Raw genomic sequence first — 21,310 nt, 5'->3', positions numbered from 1 at the left:
TGACAATGGTGAGAAAGAGACTTTGCAAGTACATACAGCGGGTAAAATAAGTATTGAACACATCACCATTTTTCTCAGTGAATATATTTCTAAAGGTGCTGTTCACATAATATTTTCACCAGATGTCGGTAACAATCCAAGTAATCCATACATATAAAGAAAACAATACAAATAGGTTCAGAAATTATGTTCTGTGTAATAAAACTGAATGACCCGTGGAAAAAGTATTGAACACGCTTACTGAAATGTATTTAATACTTCGTACAGATGACAGCTTCAAGACGCCTCCTGTATGGAGAAACTAGTCGTATGCATTGCTCAGGTGTGATTTTGGTCCATTCTTCCACACAAACAGTCTTCAAACCTTGAAGGTTCTGTGAGCCTCTTCTATAAACTCTAATCTTGAGTTCTTTCAATAGATTTTCTAATGGATTCAAGTCAGGTGATTGGCTGGCCATTCTATCAACTTTACTTTCTCTGAAACCAATTGAGAGTTTCCTTGGCTGTGTGTTTGGGATCATTGTCTCGCTGAATGTTCACCCTCATTTCATCTTCTTCATCTTGGTAGATGGAAGCAGATATTTATCAAGAATGTCTCGGTACATTTTTCCATTCATCCTTCCTTCAATTATATAAATTACAGTGTGTTTCCATCTTTTTGGATCTTGCCTACACCTACACACCAGTGTAAGACTAAAAGTCTTTTTTTCAGTGCCTGATTGCCTTTCCAACCAAAAATAATTTTACATTTTTATATATTCTTATATTATTAGCTAAATATTATTTGTTATTAGCATATGATGTCCAATGGTAAAGCTGTATTGACTAAATTGACAATTTGTTTGGGTGAATAAATATTGGAATAATAATCAATATTTTCATTGTATTTTTTGGGACTAATTCACACTAAATCACCTGCATTTTAGATGCTGTTGATATATCTATATTGTACTTTAAAAATGCAGAGAAATTTACACATAAGAATTTGTTACCATTTGCACGTAACATTTATGAGATCAAGCTGCAATGTATATGGTTGCTAAAGTTTTGTCGATATTGATTTATGATGTACTGTATATGCATCATATGAGTACTGACTCTTTGAGGAAACAAGATTTTTATCTCTGTTTAATATAATAGAGATTAATAACAGCATCTAACAGGACTTTTGTGCATTTTTCAGGACAGATGTGACTGGCAAGTCCTGACATGATGATCTTTAATAGAAAGCTGCGCTTCATCATGATGGGTGTCATAAAACCTGTCAAATCCTCATCGTTTCCATTACAGTGAGCATTATTTTATTGGTCTATTCAGAGTGAATGCATTACAAGGTGACAAAGCAATTTACTAGAAGAGCAATAATAATAATAAAAAAAAATCGGATGCAAAATAAAACATTTCAGTAATCTTCACATTTTTCCCCCTCATAATTTCATCTCAGACTCGAGCAATTGAGTTCCTCCATCCCCAGGGAGAACAGATTTTGTTTCATTCACTGGGCGAGTCGAGTTTTTTTTTAGGCTAAAAATAGGTCCGTAATGGTCATACCTTCAGGAAAGACTGTGTTAAGTCATTACCGAGCAGAGGGATGGGTTTCACTCTATAACTCCCTATAAACGAGAGGCTTTTAATTCGCTAGACAAGCAATCAGAGTCTAATGACCACAGGTGAATGGTTGCAGCATTGTCATTCACTCGTGTGTTTTTAAGCATAATGTAATTTAGAGGCAACAGCTCAATGATACAGCGGCGACCGTCCATTAAGGTTGAGAAAAACGAACAAGACAGGCAAACAAATTCTGAATGAACATGTGAGAGGGAATCAGATTACAGCGTATGCTTGAGTAATCTCCAGCGGTTGACTGTTTTAATCCAGTGTCGCTGAACATTACTCAGGAGAAAACACATGACCAGCTTAGAGGAAAAAAAAACATGAAAATATGTCAGAGGGTGCAAATATTATTTCATAGGCCCTCCAAACACATGCCTATGGAGGCTCATTTTTGACACATAATAATTTTTATTTTTTTTTCTCAAATTTCAGTTGTTTTTTTCTCGCATTTGTGTGCTTACATCTCACAATTCAGACTGACAGAAACATCTCATGAATCTCATGAATCAGAACAGAATATTCACGGGGAAAAAATTAGGTCTGAACAAAAAGGTCTGAACTGCAACATGGAAATTCAAGTAAGTAAATTTCAAAGTTAAAACAAAAATTCAGAACTGCTAAGTATCTCAGAATTTTGAGAAATGAATTTCAACATAAATTTAAAAAAAGTCAGGATTCTGAAAAAAGTATGAACAGTGAGATGTAAACTATTATTATTATTTATTATTTCTCATGTATTTCAAAGAAGTCTCTTTTGCTCACCATGGCTGCATTTATTTGATCAAAGATAAAAACTTTTAAAATTTAAAATAATTTTCTATGCTTATATATTTTAAAATGTAATTGATTTCTGTGATCAAAGCTGTATTTTCAGCATCATTACTCCAGTCTTCAGTGTCACATGATCCTTCAGAAATCATTCTAATATGCTGATTTGCTGCTCAAGAAACATTTCCTATTATCATCTATGTTGAAAACAGTTGTGCTGCTTAATATTTTTTGTGAAAACAGACACATTTTATTTTTCGGGATTCTCTGATGAACAGAAAGTTCAAGAGAAGATTTATTTGAAATGGGAATTTTTGTAACATATTAAATGGCATGAGAAAACCATAGAAAGTTCCTCTTTCCCTTGTGTATGTGTCTAATGCGCTGTGACAGCGGTGGTGTTGCGGGGGTGTTTTGCTGTAGTTTATGCACAACTGGTCTGGGAATCCACCAATAAGAGACGATCAATGGAGGAGGGGAAGGAGAGCTACTAACCCTTTGTTTGCGGTCTGCTGGCCATGTGGCTTTGCTCTGGTCTTACTGGGGCTGCTGCGAGCCAGACAACATGGCCTACTTTCATTTCTAATCAGCTCTGTTTGAAGTTGTCCTCCAGACTGATGAGCCTCACGCCCACTCCAAGAGCAGAAATGATTGGCTTTTACATTCAAGCAGGATTTCGCTCAACCACCAGTGATGATATTCCCCGCTGTCATGTTCTGAAATGGTCGAGAGGCATTTGTCATATTCTGCTCATCATCTGTGTCTTACAGCAGCATGATCCATTGGGTGACATCATGAGAAATCAGCCTTAGGACCGAAAGAGAGCTCTGAATGTCTGTGTTGAAACTTGAAACATGCTGCCTTAATAGGCAGTATATGGAGGAACCAAGACTTATCTGAATCCATTGCTTGAGATCTTGTTTACTAAGCAGTGTTATTTTAGTATAACTGAGATACGATTACAGTTTTTATTAATAGTTTGAATAGTTTTTATACTTTTGCATTTTCATTTTTTTAAATTAATTGGTAATTTAGTCAAGTGTTTTTGTCATCTTTATATATATATATTGATACTTGTATATACTTTTTAATTTATTTCAGTTTTAGTTATTTTAGTAAATCAGTCTAAATAAAAATGAGAAATGTTTCCTTGGCAACTAGCTGAAATAAGTTTTATTATTAAGTATAAAAAATGTCAATACTAAATATCAATAAAATAATAAAATGTTAATATTAAAATATGCATATTACATAGTTAAAAATACTAAATACTTAAATTACTATCTTATTTCTGTTAACGTTTATTTCAAGCAACATTTTTTTTTTTTAGCTTTAGTGGTTGTCTCCCTTTCTTTTGCTGATTCATTAACAATAAGGACACAGACAACAGCAAGTAAATTAGGCTGATGTTCCTTTAAAATTGACTGCACAGATTCAATATACTGTACATCCGATATTCTAACAACAGTTTACATTGACTGAAGACAACCACTGGTGTGTTTACGTAAATACTCGTCCAAACGGACAATTTGACATCTTGTATAGTGTGTATTTCTCTGTTAAGACGTGCGAAAGAACTGAATTCAATAGTCGCGCACTGTTTGAGAGGTGCTTATGTATGTGTGATTTGGCTGTGTGCACTCAGAAAACCGGACCGAATTAAGTAGCTACTGTTTTAAAATGTATCCATATGTCTGCTCTTCTCTTACTCCCAGACACTGACAATTTTTAACGTTTTATGAGAAATGCAGCAAATGTATGCAAACGTATGATTAAAGCGTTACAGATGAGAAGTGCGCATCGACCCTCCTTTCCACGCAGGAGATTGGTTCTGACTGGATCTCTGTCCAATCGTCTCTCCCTAACATTTTCATCTCAATTTTATTCATTGACGAAAATGTTAAAAGATTGTAGTCATTGTTTTTGTCATTCAGAAAGTTTTTTTTTTTATTTCGTTATCATCTCGTTTTCATCTGTGAAAAAATATTGGTGATGAAAACTATTTGTCAACAAAATTAACACTGAATCAAACTCAGGTCGCAGCAAGCACAGTTGCATATACTGTACCACACTAACCATGAGGTTATCGGTGCAGAAACAATTTTTTTTTAGTTTAAGTTCACTATAATAACCAAATTTTTAGTTTTAGTTTTAGTTATATATATATATATATATATATATATATATATATATATATATATATATATATATATATATATATATATTTAACTTATTAATTTGTGGTTATGTTGTATGTATTTACAGTGCACACGGCAAGTGATGCATTTAATTAAAAAAAATTTTTTAAGTAGAAAATTAGAAAAACAGTAGAAAAACAGATGCAGTATTTTCTAGTAAAATGTACTCCAATAAACTTTATTTAATTTACATGTTTTTTTTTTTTTTACAGTGTACTATTTACTAAACGAGAAAATGAATTAGTAATATGCGGCTCGAAATGAGGGAACAAGGTAATTAATTAAAGGGGTCATATGATGCTGCTAAAAAGAACATTATTTTGTGTATTTGGTGTAATGAAATGTGTTTATGCGGTTTAAAGTAAAAAAAAAAATACATTATTTTCCACATACTGTACATTATTGTTTCTCCTCTATGCCCTGCCTTCTGAAACCTGTAAATTTTTCACAAGGCTCATCTCTCTGAAAAGCGAGTTGTGCTGTGTTTGGCCAGCTATCCAGCGCGTTGTGACTCAAGCGTGTGACGGAAACCTTATGCCTCTTAACATATTGTGATGCCTTGTCCGGCAGGAGCAACGAAACATATATATATATATATTATATATAAATATAAAAACCATTATAAACGGGATATAAACATGATTTCTAGTCGTGTCTTCTTTGGAAGGAAACAGCGTCACACGCCTTGAGTGAGCAGAGGCTGGAGGCCTAGAGTGAGCCGCGGTCTAGAGTGAACCGTGGCCGGCTTGAGTTGGATTCTACGAAGGAGCGTACCTTGTGCGTGCCACATGTGACGACCCCGGGCTGGACTCCGCTTCATCCACGGTGAAAGCCTATTCAGTGATCCACAGTGCAAAGTTGATGTATTTCCTCGGCAACCAGCACGGATCAGCTCCAGGCATGACAAAGTGGGTATCATCCTCTTTTGGAAGGCCAAACAAAGTAGTTTCGCTTTCACAGTGAAACACACAGCGTCTATACGACATGGCGGCGGCAACAACAATACTACAATGAGAATAAAAGGTACGCCTTCTTTCTTTGCGTGAACATCTGTGCGGCGTTATGCAGTTCTTCCCACATACTGACGTAGAGATGTGGGGGCGTGTTAGAACGAGCCGTTTCAGGGGGCATGGACGAGTCTCAACTTTTATAAAGAATATCTCTTTGGATTTGAGACTTTAGTCTTTGCAACTTTACAGATCTTCTTTATTCACCAAGAGCTTGTAACACTCCAAAGAAAAAGGAAAATTTGAAATCGCATCATATGAGCCCTTTAATAATAGAAGTCATGGCAAAGAATTCGCCATTTGTGGCCACAAAATCTTGTTTTTGTTTTCCTCGCATTTCATGAGTGCAACTCCATTACTATGAAATGTTATTGTGTATATATATATATATATATAAAATCACTCAACAAATAACAGCATGTGGTTTGGAATGACAAGAGTTTGAGTAAATAACTAGACTATTGCTTTTGACATTTATTTTGGTTTTCTAGTCTAACGCTCACTTGAATTGGTTCCAGATCATCAGATGTGATGTTTTGAGGTCTTGGAAGGCAGTCTGAAACTTTATAAAGGCACCGTCACACAAAACCACTGTCTGGTAAGTCAATGACTAACTGGTAGTCTTCAGTTCATTCAAATTATAATGCAATTGCAATCCAAAGCGATGTTTATGAATTCCCAAAAACCAGTCACTGCTCTGAAAGCTTTTGTTCTAAATAAGGATTTCACAATGGAATCCACATGATCTCCACATTCATTCGTATGTGCGAGCCAGATTCAATCTTGCTGCATTACAGTGGAGAACAGAAGGAGCGGTAGGCGATGCTGGCAGCGGCAGAGGACCAGATGGTTTAGGTTGCATCTGGATTGCTTTCAAAAAGGCTTCCCTTAACTGAGGAGATATGTTTCATTAGAAGAGGTCCTGATGTATTGGACAGACATATGCGCTTTATAATGCACTGCCCATCTGCTGGTGCTGGTCAGACGTGCTAATGGAACATGCGTGATGAATCTTAAACACAAGAGTTCAGAGAAAAATCCCATGTGAGATATCTCAATTGTTTCTCTAGAAAGGCGTGTATGAACTCAAACATTTTTCATCAAGTCATCTGAGCTGCTATTCACATTCATTTATAGCTCTATACCTTCACTGTATTTCCAAATTTTTACTTCATAGAAAATTCTAAGGACTTTTTTTTTGAGTATTTTATGATGGTGGTGATGAAATGATGTATTGTTGATGTGTTATGGATTTTTTGCTGGATGAACATCTTTTGTGTGGCTTTTTTTGTTTGTTTTAAAGGAATAGTTGACCCAAAAATGGATTCTGCCAACCATAAGAAGCTGATTTATACTGACAAGCACAATTCTAATTACAACAATGCAAGAAGAAAAATTATTGTCATTATTGCAATGTGAAGGGGGGGGGGGGGGGGTGGGAGTGCAACAAATACTATATGATGTATAAAAACATAATGTAGTATTTGTTGAGCTACTTTTATGCTTATTTACATAAATAAATAAAACTGTATAATGAAAAACAATGTTACAATGAAAAAAAAAACATTTTCTTTATGCAAAATATTTTGAATATTAGCTTAAATTTCAGTCCTGTTCGTCACATAAATTTATCAGATGACTTCAAAAAATTTGTACAAACTTTATATGAATTTCTTTTGTGAGATTTTATGGTATTTTTATTTTTTGTGCTTTGCAATAGTCAGTAAATGATGAAAAATAAATATACATTTTTGAAAAAACTATTATTTTAATGCTTTGAAAATAAGTACTATTTTGGTATCATTGATATGCTATTATAGTTTTAGTTTTTAAGTTTTAGTAATTTTATAGTGATTTTGTTAGTTTTGTTAAAAAAATGTTTGTGTATTTATTAATTTTTTATTTCTGTTTTAGTTATTTAAGTTGAACTAAAAGAAAATGAGAAATGCTGCCATGACAACAAGCTGAAATAAAGTTAATGTTTGTTTCAGGTAACAAAAAGTTTTTTTTTTTTAAAGTACTTTATCTATAACAGAGAAATAAATGCAAATGCCGTTTTGGAGAACTGCAGATGACACCTGACCTTAAATGAAATATGTTATGTTATGATATGTTTTAAATGCTCTTTATTTTGATTGGCTGACTGCTCTCACTCTCTGTGCCAGACATGCATGCATCTGACCAGCCAAACACATGCCACTATTTCATAACAGATGCAAGAGTAACCAAAGAGGTGGTGGCCCTTTAATAATGCATGCTGCCCTTTCAAGAGCAACCATCCTGCACCTGCTGTTACACTGTACCTCCAAAGCCCTCCAACCCCTCCAGCCTTCAGAAAGACCAACATAGAGCCCTTCACGGAGGAGATAGAGCGTCTGAAACCCAGCACCTTCGCTCGCCACATGGCTCCGGCCCTGCAGCGTTTCTGCGACCGTCTCATTATCTCTTTAGCTCCGGCACGCTTGATCGGTGTCAACTTTTGTCCTTTAAAGGACAGGACACTCGTGAGCAGCTACTTTGACAGATCCAACAAACACATGCTTTGACATGTTCACCGAGGAGCAAACGCATGATAAACAAGCAATGACTGACGGTGAAATGAAACCTCTCCGACATATGCACAGCACAAGTGTTTGTTTGCAAAGAGTTTTATTGCTCTGTCCTCTCATATTTTATATGGGCATCAATTTCGAGATATTTCTACCCAACTTGATTAATAATTAATAGAGTTTAATTAATTAGAGTTTGATGAAAAATGTTTGAGCCCTTATTGAGTTCTTTAACTTTTGGGACGGACACCACTGTTATTTTAATAATTTTACATGTTATTGGAGCTTTTAATAATATTTAGAAATTTGCTTAAATTTATGTTTTTTTTTCAATGTATTTTTTAAATAGTACTATTTAAGTTTCATTGATTTTTATTTCAATTCATGGTTATTTTAGTATTAGTTTAGATACTATTATTGATACTATTATATTTAAACTTACTTAACTTATTTATACTTACTTAAAACACAGCACCTATTTATAAGGTCCTTCAGTATTATCAGCAGCTTTCACGTTGCTCAATATCTAATTACCCTCCTCCATCCCCAGCTCCTCCTCTCGTCCAGTCAGGATTTGGCCTTCTGATTCCCCTTTGAATCTGATTTCTAAAATGTTTACATTAAAATATTAAACATATCCGCAAGACATTTATGTTGGTTCTGTTCTGTTTACCCTAAGGGGGTTATCGTTGCTCTTATCCATGCTAAGCTGCATGGATGCACAGAGAGTTCTCGCCCAGAACAGAACCATACCGCCAATCCAAACTTTATGCTAGTTGTCAGTAATCTTTGATGATAGTGGTCCTGACAGAAATGCTTTTTTAATCCTTTAAATTTTAACTTCAGTTTAAGTTCTAGTCAACTATAATATTCCTGGTTCCATTTTAATGTAGTTTTTTTATTAGTAAGTTTTGTGCTTAAACTACTTTCATTTAGTTTCAGTTAATGTCTCATTTTCATAGACAGTATTTTATATTTATCATCTAATGCTTACATATTTTTGTATTTCAGCTTTAGTTCAATTAACAATAATGTTTTAATAGCTTTAGCTTTTTTAAACAGTGTTGCTTGGGTACTTTCCCACTGAGAATGGGTAACAAATTTCTATCTGGGTACTTTAAATCAGTCGTAGGCCCTGTGTCTCACCTGGTTGCCCGCTTGACGGCAACATTAACCAAAGTTGCCTGGCAAAAATTGCTCAAAAAGTTGCCCCATGTATCATCAGCCTTAGTTTTAGTTAAAAATAGTAAAACTGAGAAAATTGAGACATTACTGAGTAACTTCAATGATTACTAGAGCATTTATATAAAAAGGAAAATTTGAAAAGTAGGAAAATAAAAGCCAAAGTTTCCATTTGCTATCAGTTTAATCTCATTAAGGTCTAGAGGAACGTGAAGTTATTAAAGAGATCTAATTTGTGATTTTTGTTATTGCTATGTCTATAATATATAGTACTCACCAAGCATCAAATGCAACTCTGTGTGGTTTCAGTCGATGAATGCTAGTCAAAGATGCACATGATTCAAATCAAACACATACAAACCATCTACTAAAGAAAACATCTGCTGAAAATGTACCATCTTGCAAATCTAGATTCATTTCCTCTAGAACTGCACCTGTAAAATTCCTTACATTATTACGAGGAACTAAATGATGATGAGGTTTCACATTTTTATGACAGGTGCAGTTTCACAGAGAGACACAGGCGCTGCGAGTGACACCATGACCTGTGCTGTCTGTCACAAATATGCAAGCAATGACATTGTCACAGGGACTAAAATATATTTTCTATAAAAAATAATACAAAATGTCAGAGACATGGCTCAGTGGTTAGTAAATGTGCTCTGACGTGTTGCGCAATAGTGCTTGTGTGCTGGTGACCCGAGTTTGAATCTGGTTCTCATGGTTTCCCGTTTCTCATTCATTTCCTGTCGCCTCACCACCATTCAATTAAAATGAAAAGAAAAATACATTTTCATGCCTGATAAGATATATTTATTGTTGGTAAATTATCTTAATTCATCCACCATTAAAGATGGATGGATTGATCCTCAGTGTTGATCCTAACTTATTTTAGCATGAAAATAATCCATCTCAAAGTGTTTCAAGTTTCAAAGTAAAAAAAAATAGCATATAGGAGTATATGAGCATAGGAATTATTGCTCCTTCTATTAATTAATTAATTAATTTGAACACAAGCAGAAATGTTACAATTCAAACAGTATCCGACAGAGGAAAAAGGCATCTTTTGGACTTACCACTCAAATTTATTATAATGCTAGTAGTGTTTAGTGTTGTTTGATAAAAATGTAAACTACAAAAATTGCTTGATAGTTTGGAAACTGTTTGGTCATGTTCTATACAGAGTAATCAGCGACCAATTCTCCACACCACAAACTGACAAAAACTTCATAACCACAGATACTCATTCTCTCTCCTCCTTCTCTCCACTCTCGGAGGCAGACATTTCTAAACTTTTCCTTTCCAATCATCCTACTACCTGTCCGCTTGATCCTATCCCCACTCACCTCCTTCAGGCCATTTCTTCTTCACTTGTACCCACGCTCACTCACATTATCAACACCTCCCTTCACTCTGGTACAACTGCCGCAACATTCATATAGGCTCGGGTAACCCTACTGCTTAAGAAACCCTCTCTAAATGCAGCACTTTTAGAAAACTACAGACCGGTATCCTTTCTTCTGTTCATGTGAAAGACACTTGAGCGAGTTGTGTTCAACCAACTTTCTTGCACAGAACAACCTCCTGGAAAGCAACCAATCTGGCTTCAAAAGTGGCCACTCAAATGAGACTGCACTGTTCTCAGTTACTGAAGCCCTGATACTGGCAAGAGCAGCTTCCAAATCTTCAATACTCATCTTGCTGGATCTTTCTGCTGCTTTTGACACAGTTAACCACCAGATCCTCCTGTCCTCCCTCATGAAGTTGGGTGTCTCAGGAACCGCACTCCAGTGGTTCAAGTCTTGTCTCTCTGGTAGGTCCTTCAGGGTGTCTTAGAGGGGTGAGGTTTCTAAGTCACAACTTCTTGCTACTGGGGTTCCTCAAGGCTCAGTGCTTGGACCACTTCTCTTGTCCATCTACATGTCATCTTTAGGAGGTGTCATTCAGATTCATGGCTTTTCCTATCATTAATATGCTGATGACACGCAACTCTACTTCTCATTCCAACAAGATGATCAGTAGCTGTTCGCATTGCAGCCTGTCAGAGTAACCAAAGACATTTCTTGCTGGATGAAGGTTCATCACTTTCAACTCAACCTTGTTAAGACAGAACTGCTTGTGGTCTCAGTCAACCCAGCACTTCATCACAACCTCTCTATACAGCTAGGTTCATCAACCATAACTCCTTCCAGGACATCCAGGAACTTTGGAGTTGTGATGGCCGATCAGTAAAGTTTCACAGACCATATTGCTACAATGGCCCGGTCCTGAAGGTTGGCCTTATACAACATCAGGAAGATTAGACCCTTCATAATAGAGAAGAACGCACAACTCCTTGTCTAAGTTCTTGTTCTCTCCAGACTCGAATATTGTAATGCTCTCTTGGCGGGCCTTCCTGCATGTTCTATCAAGCCTCTGCAACTGATTCAGAATGCAACAGGGAGAGTGGTCTTCAACGAGCCGAAGAAAGCTCATGTCACACCTCTCTTCATCAGCTTGCACTGGCTGCCAGTAGCCACTCACATCAATTTCAAGGTACTGATGCTTGCCTACAAGATGACCACTGGCACTGCACCAATATAACTAAACTCGCTAGTTCAGACCTGCGAGTCCTCCAGAAACTTGCGTTCTGCAAGTGAACAATGCCTTGTGGTGCCATCCCAAAGAGGCACAAAATCACTCTCACGGACCTTTCCTGGACTGTCCCCAGCTAGTCGAACGACCTGCCTATCTCAATCCAAGCAGCTGAATCTTTATTCATTTTCAGAAAACATCTAAAGACAAATCTTTTTTGCCATCACCTGACCAATTAATACTAGCACTTACATATTCTATTCTATTCTATTCTATTCTATTCTATTCTATTCTATTCTATTCTATTCTATTCTATTCATTTTGGTCTAATTTATTTATCAAAAAAACCTTGCTATGTAAATCACAAATCACATTTCAGCTAGTTACCCAAGGCAACATTTCTCAGTTTTGTTTAGTTTAAATAAAAATAAAAAAATAAGCTAAAACTAAGAAATAAAAATTAAAAACATAAAAATACTATGTATATTGTATATATATATATATATATATATATATATATATATATATATATATATATATATATATATATATATATATATGTGTGTGTGTGTGTGTGTGTGTGTGTGTGTGTGGTGTGTGTGTGTGTGTGTGTGTGTGTGTAAATATACAAGCTCGAATGAGGAAGCTAAGAATAAGCTAAAGAATAAGGTAGGCTATAGCAAATTATTTCGCGAACCCTCTGGCACTTTAATAACCGCTGGTCTTCACAGAAGAAAGCCCTGTCTAGGTTCTGCCCTGGTACAAGTTTTTATTTGTCTGGTTGTTTGATGAGAAAAAGATAAAATGTAGTTGCAAATAACGCATAAAAAATCTGTACAACTGCAGCAGCGGGGGACTATTTTTTGGCCTCGCAGAACTGAGGAAGAAATTATGACGGCACCGTTTGATCTTAAGCTGACCAATCAGCAGAAAGGGGCATTTGATACACAGATTTATTAATATTTCTGATATTTGAATTGTATTTTATTATTTTAAAAATGTAATCTATTGGAGCTATTTTATGATTTTTTTTGTTTTATTGTCCTCCCATGTGTATAAATAGCATCTCATTAAAATAATCAACAATCAACTAAGTGGAATTCCACAATGGAAAAAATATTTTTCTGAAAATGATCATTTCAATATTTTCATTGTGGAACTGATTTTGACAAAATTAACCCCCTCAAATAATTTATTTTATTATTTTAGTTACTTATTAATTGTCATTCCCCCAATTAAACCAAAAAAACTTAATATTTCTGATATTTTATTTGTATTCATTCCTTCATTCATTCATTCTATTAAAGTTTTATGTCAGATTTTTATTTTATTTTATTTTTTTTGTGTTCAGTGGAAAGATTTAAATATATTATAGAAAAACTTTTTCTTTACTATCTTCCATTATGGAAGTGACTTTCAAAATACATTTATTACCCCTTATTAAACAAAAAAAAACTTTCTATGTAGGTATATGTATATGCTCTTAGAGCTATTTTGTGACAGCATATCTAATGGAAAATAAACATTACATAATTGGAACATAATTTGTGTGATACAGTGATACAGAGACCACAAGACTCATCAGCCAAACAACTAGTTCAGACACCAGATTCTGTTCAGGAACGACACTACAAGCAAGTGTAAGGAAATAAATAGATGGCTCATCAGCTTTGCATGAGCGCTGTAATCCATCATGAGCTGCGAGTGAGGTGTCAGATGCACCGCTGTAACAACCCCATTAAGACTGCACACGAGCTGACATCTCCATATGCTCTACAACACGCATGTGACATCAGAGCCCATTACCCACAAACCTCTTCATCCACAACGTGCCTGGAAGTACTAAACAAACGCTCTATACAAGGGGTCATGACAGCATTGTGGCCTGATCTGCACACACACACAAACACACACACACACACACACACACACACTGATTTGCTTTCACAGTGACTTACTGTAGTAATTGCAAATCAATTTGCTGTTTCGTTGTTTGTAAAACTGTTAAATCAGTTTGAAGCTGTGTTTGAAGGTGTGTTTTTGTAGCTTCTTACAAGAAACTGCTTTTTGGATTGTCATCAGGACTATAGCAGATCAAGGGTGGACATTATGATGTTTTTTAGGTAGAACTTTGCCTTTTTATTATATTAGTTTAGCTTTTTTGAGTCTTTTGTTTTGAGCCTAAGTGTTACATAATGTGAAGCTCTTTTTGCTTCACATTACGTAACAGTAAAAAAAGAGAAGAGAAAAACTCAAATGAGATGGGCTTCAGTGTGACATGATCCTTTGTAAATTGTTCTTTTATGATTATTTGATGATTAATCCACAGTGTCACATGCTATTTATGTTGTAATTATTATGTGCTGCTTCATATTTTTAGGGAAACTGTAATACATCTTGTTTTTTAAGATTCTTTGATGAGCAGAAAAGTCCAAAAGAACAGCATTTATTTGAAATAGAATCTTTTGTAACGTTATAACATTATTTTTACTGTCACTTTTGATCACTTGAATGCATCACATGTTGTTTAATATGTCTTTTGATTCATTAAATATCAACAAAAGTCTTATCAGATTCTGATTCGCTCATTTTAGAGGTGCTTCTTCTCCTAAACATCTTGTCTATCTCAAATTTAATTACACCTTCTTTATAATTAATATATTTGGCTGAACAGGCTGCACAAGGTTCCTGGCAGAAGCCTTGGGTCTCAGGTGAGCGGTGCTGCTCTGGTGTGATGTATTGTTAGTCTGTGTGTACTGTACAGGGTGTTGAATTTCACTCTCAGCCTGATAGCACTCTTTAACCGAACCTCTAATGATTCCTTAATGAGGCTCAGTCTGTGTTTCAGTCCTACTTTTATGCTGGCTTAAACGCTGCTTATTAATATCTACGTACGGGGAATGGCTGCTGAAATCGCCCGACACCAGGATCTATTAAATTGCAGTATTCAGCTGAAACTACTAAGGCGAGTGATTAAACAATAGCTTTAATATATATATATATATATATATATATATATATATATATATACAGTATATATATTCCCCAGCTGAAGTTCATCGTGCAATATTACAGAGATATGCTGTTATGTGTTTAATAGATATCACAAACACAGTTTATACTGTGTATTTACAGTCAGTATCCCTATGGTACATTATTGGTATGTCAGCCTATTAATTTTCCTTGCATTCTTGCAATTAAAAGGGTCTTGAACTAGTAAAAGTACTGTATGCTGTTACACACATATTTGATTTTTCTGTAGTATTACCTATTTTCTGGACATTTCTTCTACATATGGATCTTTTTTGACCGCATCTAGTTAAATTCATGTTGTGGTTCACTGATTATTTTTACTATAAATTACTGGTCGGTATTATTATTGTCAAATGTCAACATTTCAGTTATGCATTTACTCGGGGGATTTTTATGTATATTAGATTATCAATTATACATTTCTCAGCCAAACCCCTTTGGTGTAAAATATGTGATTTAATGATAATGAGATCTTAGGTTAATATTTTATTCATTTATCAACTCATTTGCATGTTTATAGTTCACTGGTATCAGTTAATTGTCACATGACATGAAGGTCAACAAATACATTTTTTCATAATTTTATGTTGTTTATTAATCTTATTAATTACTTAATTACTTATTACTTATAAATTTAAAAAGTATATATGATAATATATTTTAATTAACGATTTAGTTGTTTATTTGGAAGTGTTTATAATAATATGAAGGTGCTTGCTTGTGCAAATCTCATAATCACAAATCCAGTGTGTCGTGGGTGGTTGCCATGGAATTTCTGTGAATTTGATTTGGTTGCTAGGGTGTTCTGGATGGTTGCTGAGTGGCCAAAAAAAACTTATCACTCTATGATTTCCTGGATTGTTTTTCTGCTTTTTTTTTTATTGTCCTCCCAAGTGAATAAATTGTATTAATCAAGTTAAAAACATCAGTCAAGTTAGTGGACAGAATCATATGCATTTTCTCTTTATATTTTCCACTGTGGAATAAGAAAAAAAAAATGAACAGAAAATACAAAATTTTGAATGTATTTGGAGCTATTTTATATCAGAAATCAAAATAAAAAAACAAAACAAAACAAACAAACAAAAAAAACTGTGGAATAGACTGTCACTTTAATTAAAAAAGTTATAAAATAACTTTTTCATTAAAAAAGTTAATAAAATAAAATAACAAAACTTTCTATTTTTAAGTTATTGGAGCTATTTTAAATCAGAACTTCTCAAGGAAATAAATATCATTGGAGCATAATTTGTAACCCAGAGGGACAGGGAGACCTCATGGCTCATGTAACGCACACACTGGGTTTCTGGCTCATCAGTAAAGCATCTTCCTGTGTAGCTGTTCAAACAGTGCTAGCAGAGGCCGATCTGAGCAGTAACAGCAGACGCTGGCGTGTTTTTCTTTAATCCCGTGTGTTTGAAGGGATTGGACAGGCTGAGTGCTGAATTTGACTGAGTAGCTCTAGGCGGGTGTAAGGATGCCCACATTAGTGAGCCTGCTTCACTGCACACTTCAGCTGAAATCAGCTTTCCTCCCCACCAAATGAGACACTTATGATATTGTAGCAGAGATAAAACAAAAGAGAGAGGGTGTGTGAAAAAGAGACACACTACTCACATTTCTTCTTCTGTTCCAAACCTAGTGAGCTGCCATTATAGGTGTCGTCATATGTGCACTTAAACTACATAAGTGTAATAATACACAAAATTCTTTCAGTACCGTAAAATATTAAAGTATTAAATGTCAGTTTAGCTGAACAACATTTCATTTATAATTATCACCTATACTTTGGGAAGCATAAAACATCTAATTGTCATTTTTTTTATTCATTCATTCACTCACTCACTCATTTAAATTGTAAAAAATAAAACAATAATAAATATCACTAAAAAATTTTAACTATTTCCTTATGTAATTAATGTATATAGTCATTATTATTATTATTATTACTATTTATTTTAATAGTTATTAGTAATTATTATTAACAATAACAATTATTATTATTATCATTATTTAATATAACAACAGTACAGTTACAGTACTAACGTTCATGGCTGTTTTTTTCTTTGCTGTTAAACATTAAAACAGATAATAAATGAAAAACTATAAAAAATTATATATATATATATATATATATATATATATATATATATATATATATATATATATCTATATATATATATATATATAATTTATTTATGTATTTATTTTGTCTTAGATGCTGCTGGAAAGCTGCAGGGGAGCTTATTTTTTAAAATGCTTCTCTTTTTTTTGACAGATGTATAAACCATACAAAAAGTTTCTCATTACAAACTTTTTTAAAAGCATGTTATAAGTGACTCAAACTCACAGCTTTTTGTAATGCAAACACGTGTCCTGAGTGAACGGCCCCTTAGAAGGCAGCTGCCTTCTGTTTCTAAGCAAGGATGCTTGGATTTGGAACAGAGCCATTCTCTCTGTTGATCTTTCTCTCTTTCTCTACACAGTTCAAAGCCACTGACCAAAAGGAAAGGATGGGGTTGGACTCACCGTCCTTGCGATGGTACGTAATCTCCACTTTCCGTTCCTCTGACCCCAGGAGAGCCTGGGCCACCTGCGCAATCGCATGTCTCTTGGTTTGCTCGCCATGCAGGAAGTCGCATGTACAAGGTTTCTGCATGACCTCCCGGCCATCCGGCCGTGAGAATCCAGTCATCTCACAGAATGCGTCGTTACAGTAAATAATAGCACAGTTCTGGACCCGGGCATTGGCTATGATGAACTTCTTATCTGTAAACAACCAAACACCACACATAATTAGTATAGTATGAGCTTGGATGTTCATTTGATGAGAAATTTGTTCAAATTTGAACACAGTGCAAGATATTGTTCAGATCTAAATAGACATTAGAGGAAACACACGAAGGCGAAAGAGGAGATCCATTTGATCTTTCATTGCCATTTAAGAAGCAACTGAAATCAAACAGATCTCATTTGTAGTTTTTATTGACATATAAGCATGAAGTTCTGATTTTCTTATGTTTACAGTGAGATTAAAAAGATCAGATATCAGTTTATACCAGTGATTCCCAACTGAGGATATGTGTATTCCACTTGGAAAGACTATAACATTACAATTACATTGGATTGGTTTTGATATTTTTTATTTATAAATGCATTCATCTTTAGGTCTCTCTCTGGTCAAGTTTCTCCATAGTTGCCCCTAGAACTCAAAAGTCAAGACAAAAAGAGAGTATTATTATTACTACTAATGACAAACAAAGATTTAGTGTCTGTAATTTATGAACATTAATAACAAGCTAATACTTCACTTGTATAATGATGTAATATTTAATGCATTTTATTGTTTTTTTTTAAATCAATACAAATTTATATTTTATATAACTTTTATTAAATTGCAACGTTTTTTTAATTGCATCATTTGAGCAGCTTATATGAGTGCTTAAAAACCTTACATGCCATAAAAATCCTCTAAATATGCTCCAGTAGTCTAGATTTCACTGCGTGCATGTTTACGTATATGCGTGTGTGTAATCTTCAGTATGAGAGCATCGTTTATCTGACCATACATTCATGCAGAGCATGCTTTCATTCATGCATTTCAATGGTATAGCTGCTGTGTACATAAACGCAGTCATCTGACAGCTGTATCTGAAGTCTAAACACTAAAGAGCCACAATGCCGAAAGTCTCCTGACTGTCATCTGCCAGTCTCTCTGAAAGCCTTTGTGTCAGTTCCTGTCGTTACTCTGATGCCCTAAAGCTTTATAAAAGCTGTATGACATATAATATTATATATATTAAGTCATTTCATAGTTTATGTTTTATTGATAATAGTGTTTAAAACCTTATATGAAGAAGCAGTGAAATATATGCACACAAATGCACTGAATGCGCTCAAACAACAAAGCTCAAACAAACAACTGACTTTCCTTAAATGTAGCTGAGTCTGTGTGAATATTGTACATATGTGACCCTGGAGCACAAAAGCAATCTTAAGTCGCTGGGGTATATTTGTAGCAATAGCCAACAATACATTGTTTGGGTCAAAACTATCGATTTTTCTTTTATGCCAAAAATCATTAGGATATTAAGTAAACATCATGTTCCATGAAGATTTTTTTGTAAATTTCCTATTGTAAATATATAAAAACTTCATTTTTGATTAGTAATATGCATTGCTAAGAATTCATTTGGACAACTTAATGGGAGATTTTCTCAATATTATATTTTTTTGCACCCTCAGATTCCAGATTTTCAAATAGTTGTATCTCAGCCTTGTCCTATCCTGACATACCACACATCCATTAAAAGCTTATTTATTCAGCTTTCAGATGTATAAATCAAATTTTTTTTTTTTTTTTTTTTAAAGATCCTTATGACTGGTTTTGTGGTTCAGGAGCGCATATTAGCTGTATTTGTATATGCATTAATAATAGCACTTCATTTATGATCTAAATCACATGAAGACAAAGAATCGTATAGCCTATGTTTGTTTTGCAATACTTACTCTGCCCCTCGAATTTCCGTATTATTATTCCAAGAAAGGTATTCTGAGGTGCGACATGACCTCTCCGTACAGGCATGATTATAATAATCTTCAGCTGTTCGTCCGAAAGAAACCTCCTCAAAGTTATCGCTGCATCTGAGCGGCGTCTCTTTGTCCGATCTCTCCACTTTCAGGGCGCTTTTGTCGGCGTGAACTCAGATACGGTGGTTGTAGTCGCACGCGAGTCGGAGCCTTGGCTGAACTCCTCGAAACCGACACCGACGGAAATCGGTGATGAGGAAGAGTCGGGTGAGCTTCGGATGCAGGAGCATCGCTGTCCGCAGACGGGTAAAGTCCTATGTGGTGCTGAAGGCGAATGGAAGACTGTGTTGTGATCCGCCTCTAGGGGCTTTGACTGAGCTCCGCCGCCCAGGGCTGACACTAAACTCACCCCAGCGCGCAGTCAGCCTCAGCGGCGCTCATTCCGTCGATGATACGTGAAGGGGGTTGAGTTATCGCGCTCATGACTTTGAAGTGTAAAAAAAACAGCAGAGGCTAGGATTTATGAAACTAATGAATGTAAGGTGCTAAGTAGGCTACACAATAGGTGTGTCCCAAATTGCGTTCTCATATTCTATTCTATGACGTTTTGTAGTATACTATTATTTTTGTAGTAAATAGTGCGAGTAGCGTGTTTACACTAAAAATTCCAAAAAGAAAAAGTGCACTTTAAGTTTGGAATGTTCATGCACTCAGCTGTAGCAGCTTTAATTACGAAGGGGGAGGGGCTATTAGACTGCGATTATTAATGACAAAATGACCTTATAAAATTCATGCACTACATGGTTGAGTACATACTGTAGTACATAAGTACATAGTGCATGAGTGCATAGTGTGCATCAATTGGGATGCAGTAAATGTTTTTACACATAATTTTAAACGAGAGCAGTGTCAGCTTTTGGTTTTTGTATAGCCTAGGGAATTCACAACGACAAATTATAATTAAGAAATATAAGATGACATATTTATATTTTATCATATTCATTTCACGACGTATGTATTCGCTAGAATTCGAACACTGAAAACGTCATGGAATCACATAAGTATGAAATGAACAAAGGTTAATATCATAAATAATTTGATGCCTACATTTTTCAAGATTTCTGGCTAATTTGGGGAGGGGAGCCAAGGCACCAGATATGAGATCCACCAATCAGAGAGGTTCCCAAATCTCACTCGATTATTTGATTGGTTAAAGCTACCAAGTAGGTGCTCTCCCAGGTTCGAAGGGGATTGGCACCGATGATTCTAATACTAGTTGTGTACAATAGTTTTACAATAATATGGAGTGTATTGTCTTTTAACTTAACTGTATTATTTCATATTGTCATAGAACCCCCTTTGCAAAGTTTGCCATATTGAAAGGTGTTTTGTAAAATCATCTTCTCAGCTGCAATACAATGACCTGTCCATGGTCCTGAACGGCCCTCTGCAATATCCCCACTCTTTATTACCAGACCTTTACTTTGTGAACCCTTAATACCTAAACATTATAAACATGATGCAAATTTACTAAATCGGCTTCTCCGCTGCTATGCGGGCGTTTGTATTAATCCATATGTGCCTGCTGACAATTTCAAGCTAATCTCTAAGGTTTGGTGGCATGCGGCTTCAGCAGCGCTTAAAAAAGAAAGAGAGAGACAGAAAGAAAGAAAGAGCAGAATGGAGAGCTTGTCTTACTGAAACATCTGTCCCATTATTTCAGTGAGGGCTGAAAACCCATCTGCTCCATTGAGAAAAAACAAGAGGATGGACAGCACTGAAAAGCAAACAACAACAGAACCGCCTTTAATGTTGGACCTACTGCTCCTTTCCCAAAATGTCTTATCAGATTTAA

General features: G+C 35.1%; 1 protein-coding gene across 1 annotated transcript in view; it reads right to left on the bottom strand.

Moving 5' to 3' along the window:
- LOC109091055 (potassium voltage-gated channel subfamily H member 7-like) overlaps window positions 1-19,997 on the bottom strand; it is an 89,878-nt gene extending 69,881 nt beyond the window's left edge. Inside the window, exons 1-2 of the mRNA XM_042731877.1 lie at window positions 19,435-19,997; window positions 17,455-17,694 (exon numbers count right to left, since the gene is read on the bottom strand). Coding sequence (XP_042587811.1) covers window positions 17,455-17,694; window positions 19,435-19,510 — 316 coding nt within the window. The 5' untranslated portion in view covers window positions 19,511-19,997. The remainder of the gene's footprint in view (window positions 1-17,454; window positions 17,695-19,434) is intronic.
- Between the last annotated feature and the right edge of the window lie 1,313 nt (window positions 19,998-21,310).

Source organism: Cyprinus carpio, chromosome B9 (genome assembly GCF_018340385.1).
Source record: "Cyprinus carpio isolate SPL01 chromosome B9, ASM1834038v1, whole genome shotgun sequence".
NCBI classification, from domain to species: domain Eukaryota; kingdom Metazoa; phylum Chordata; class Actinopteri; order Cypriniformes; family Cyprinidae; genus Cyprinus; species Cyprinus carpio.
The sequence above is the reverse complement of the archived record's forward strand: the minus strand, read 5'-3'. Positions and strand labels throughout refer to the sequence as shown.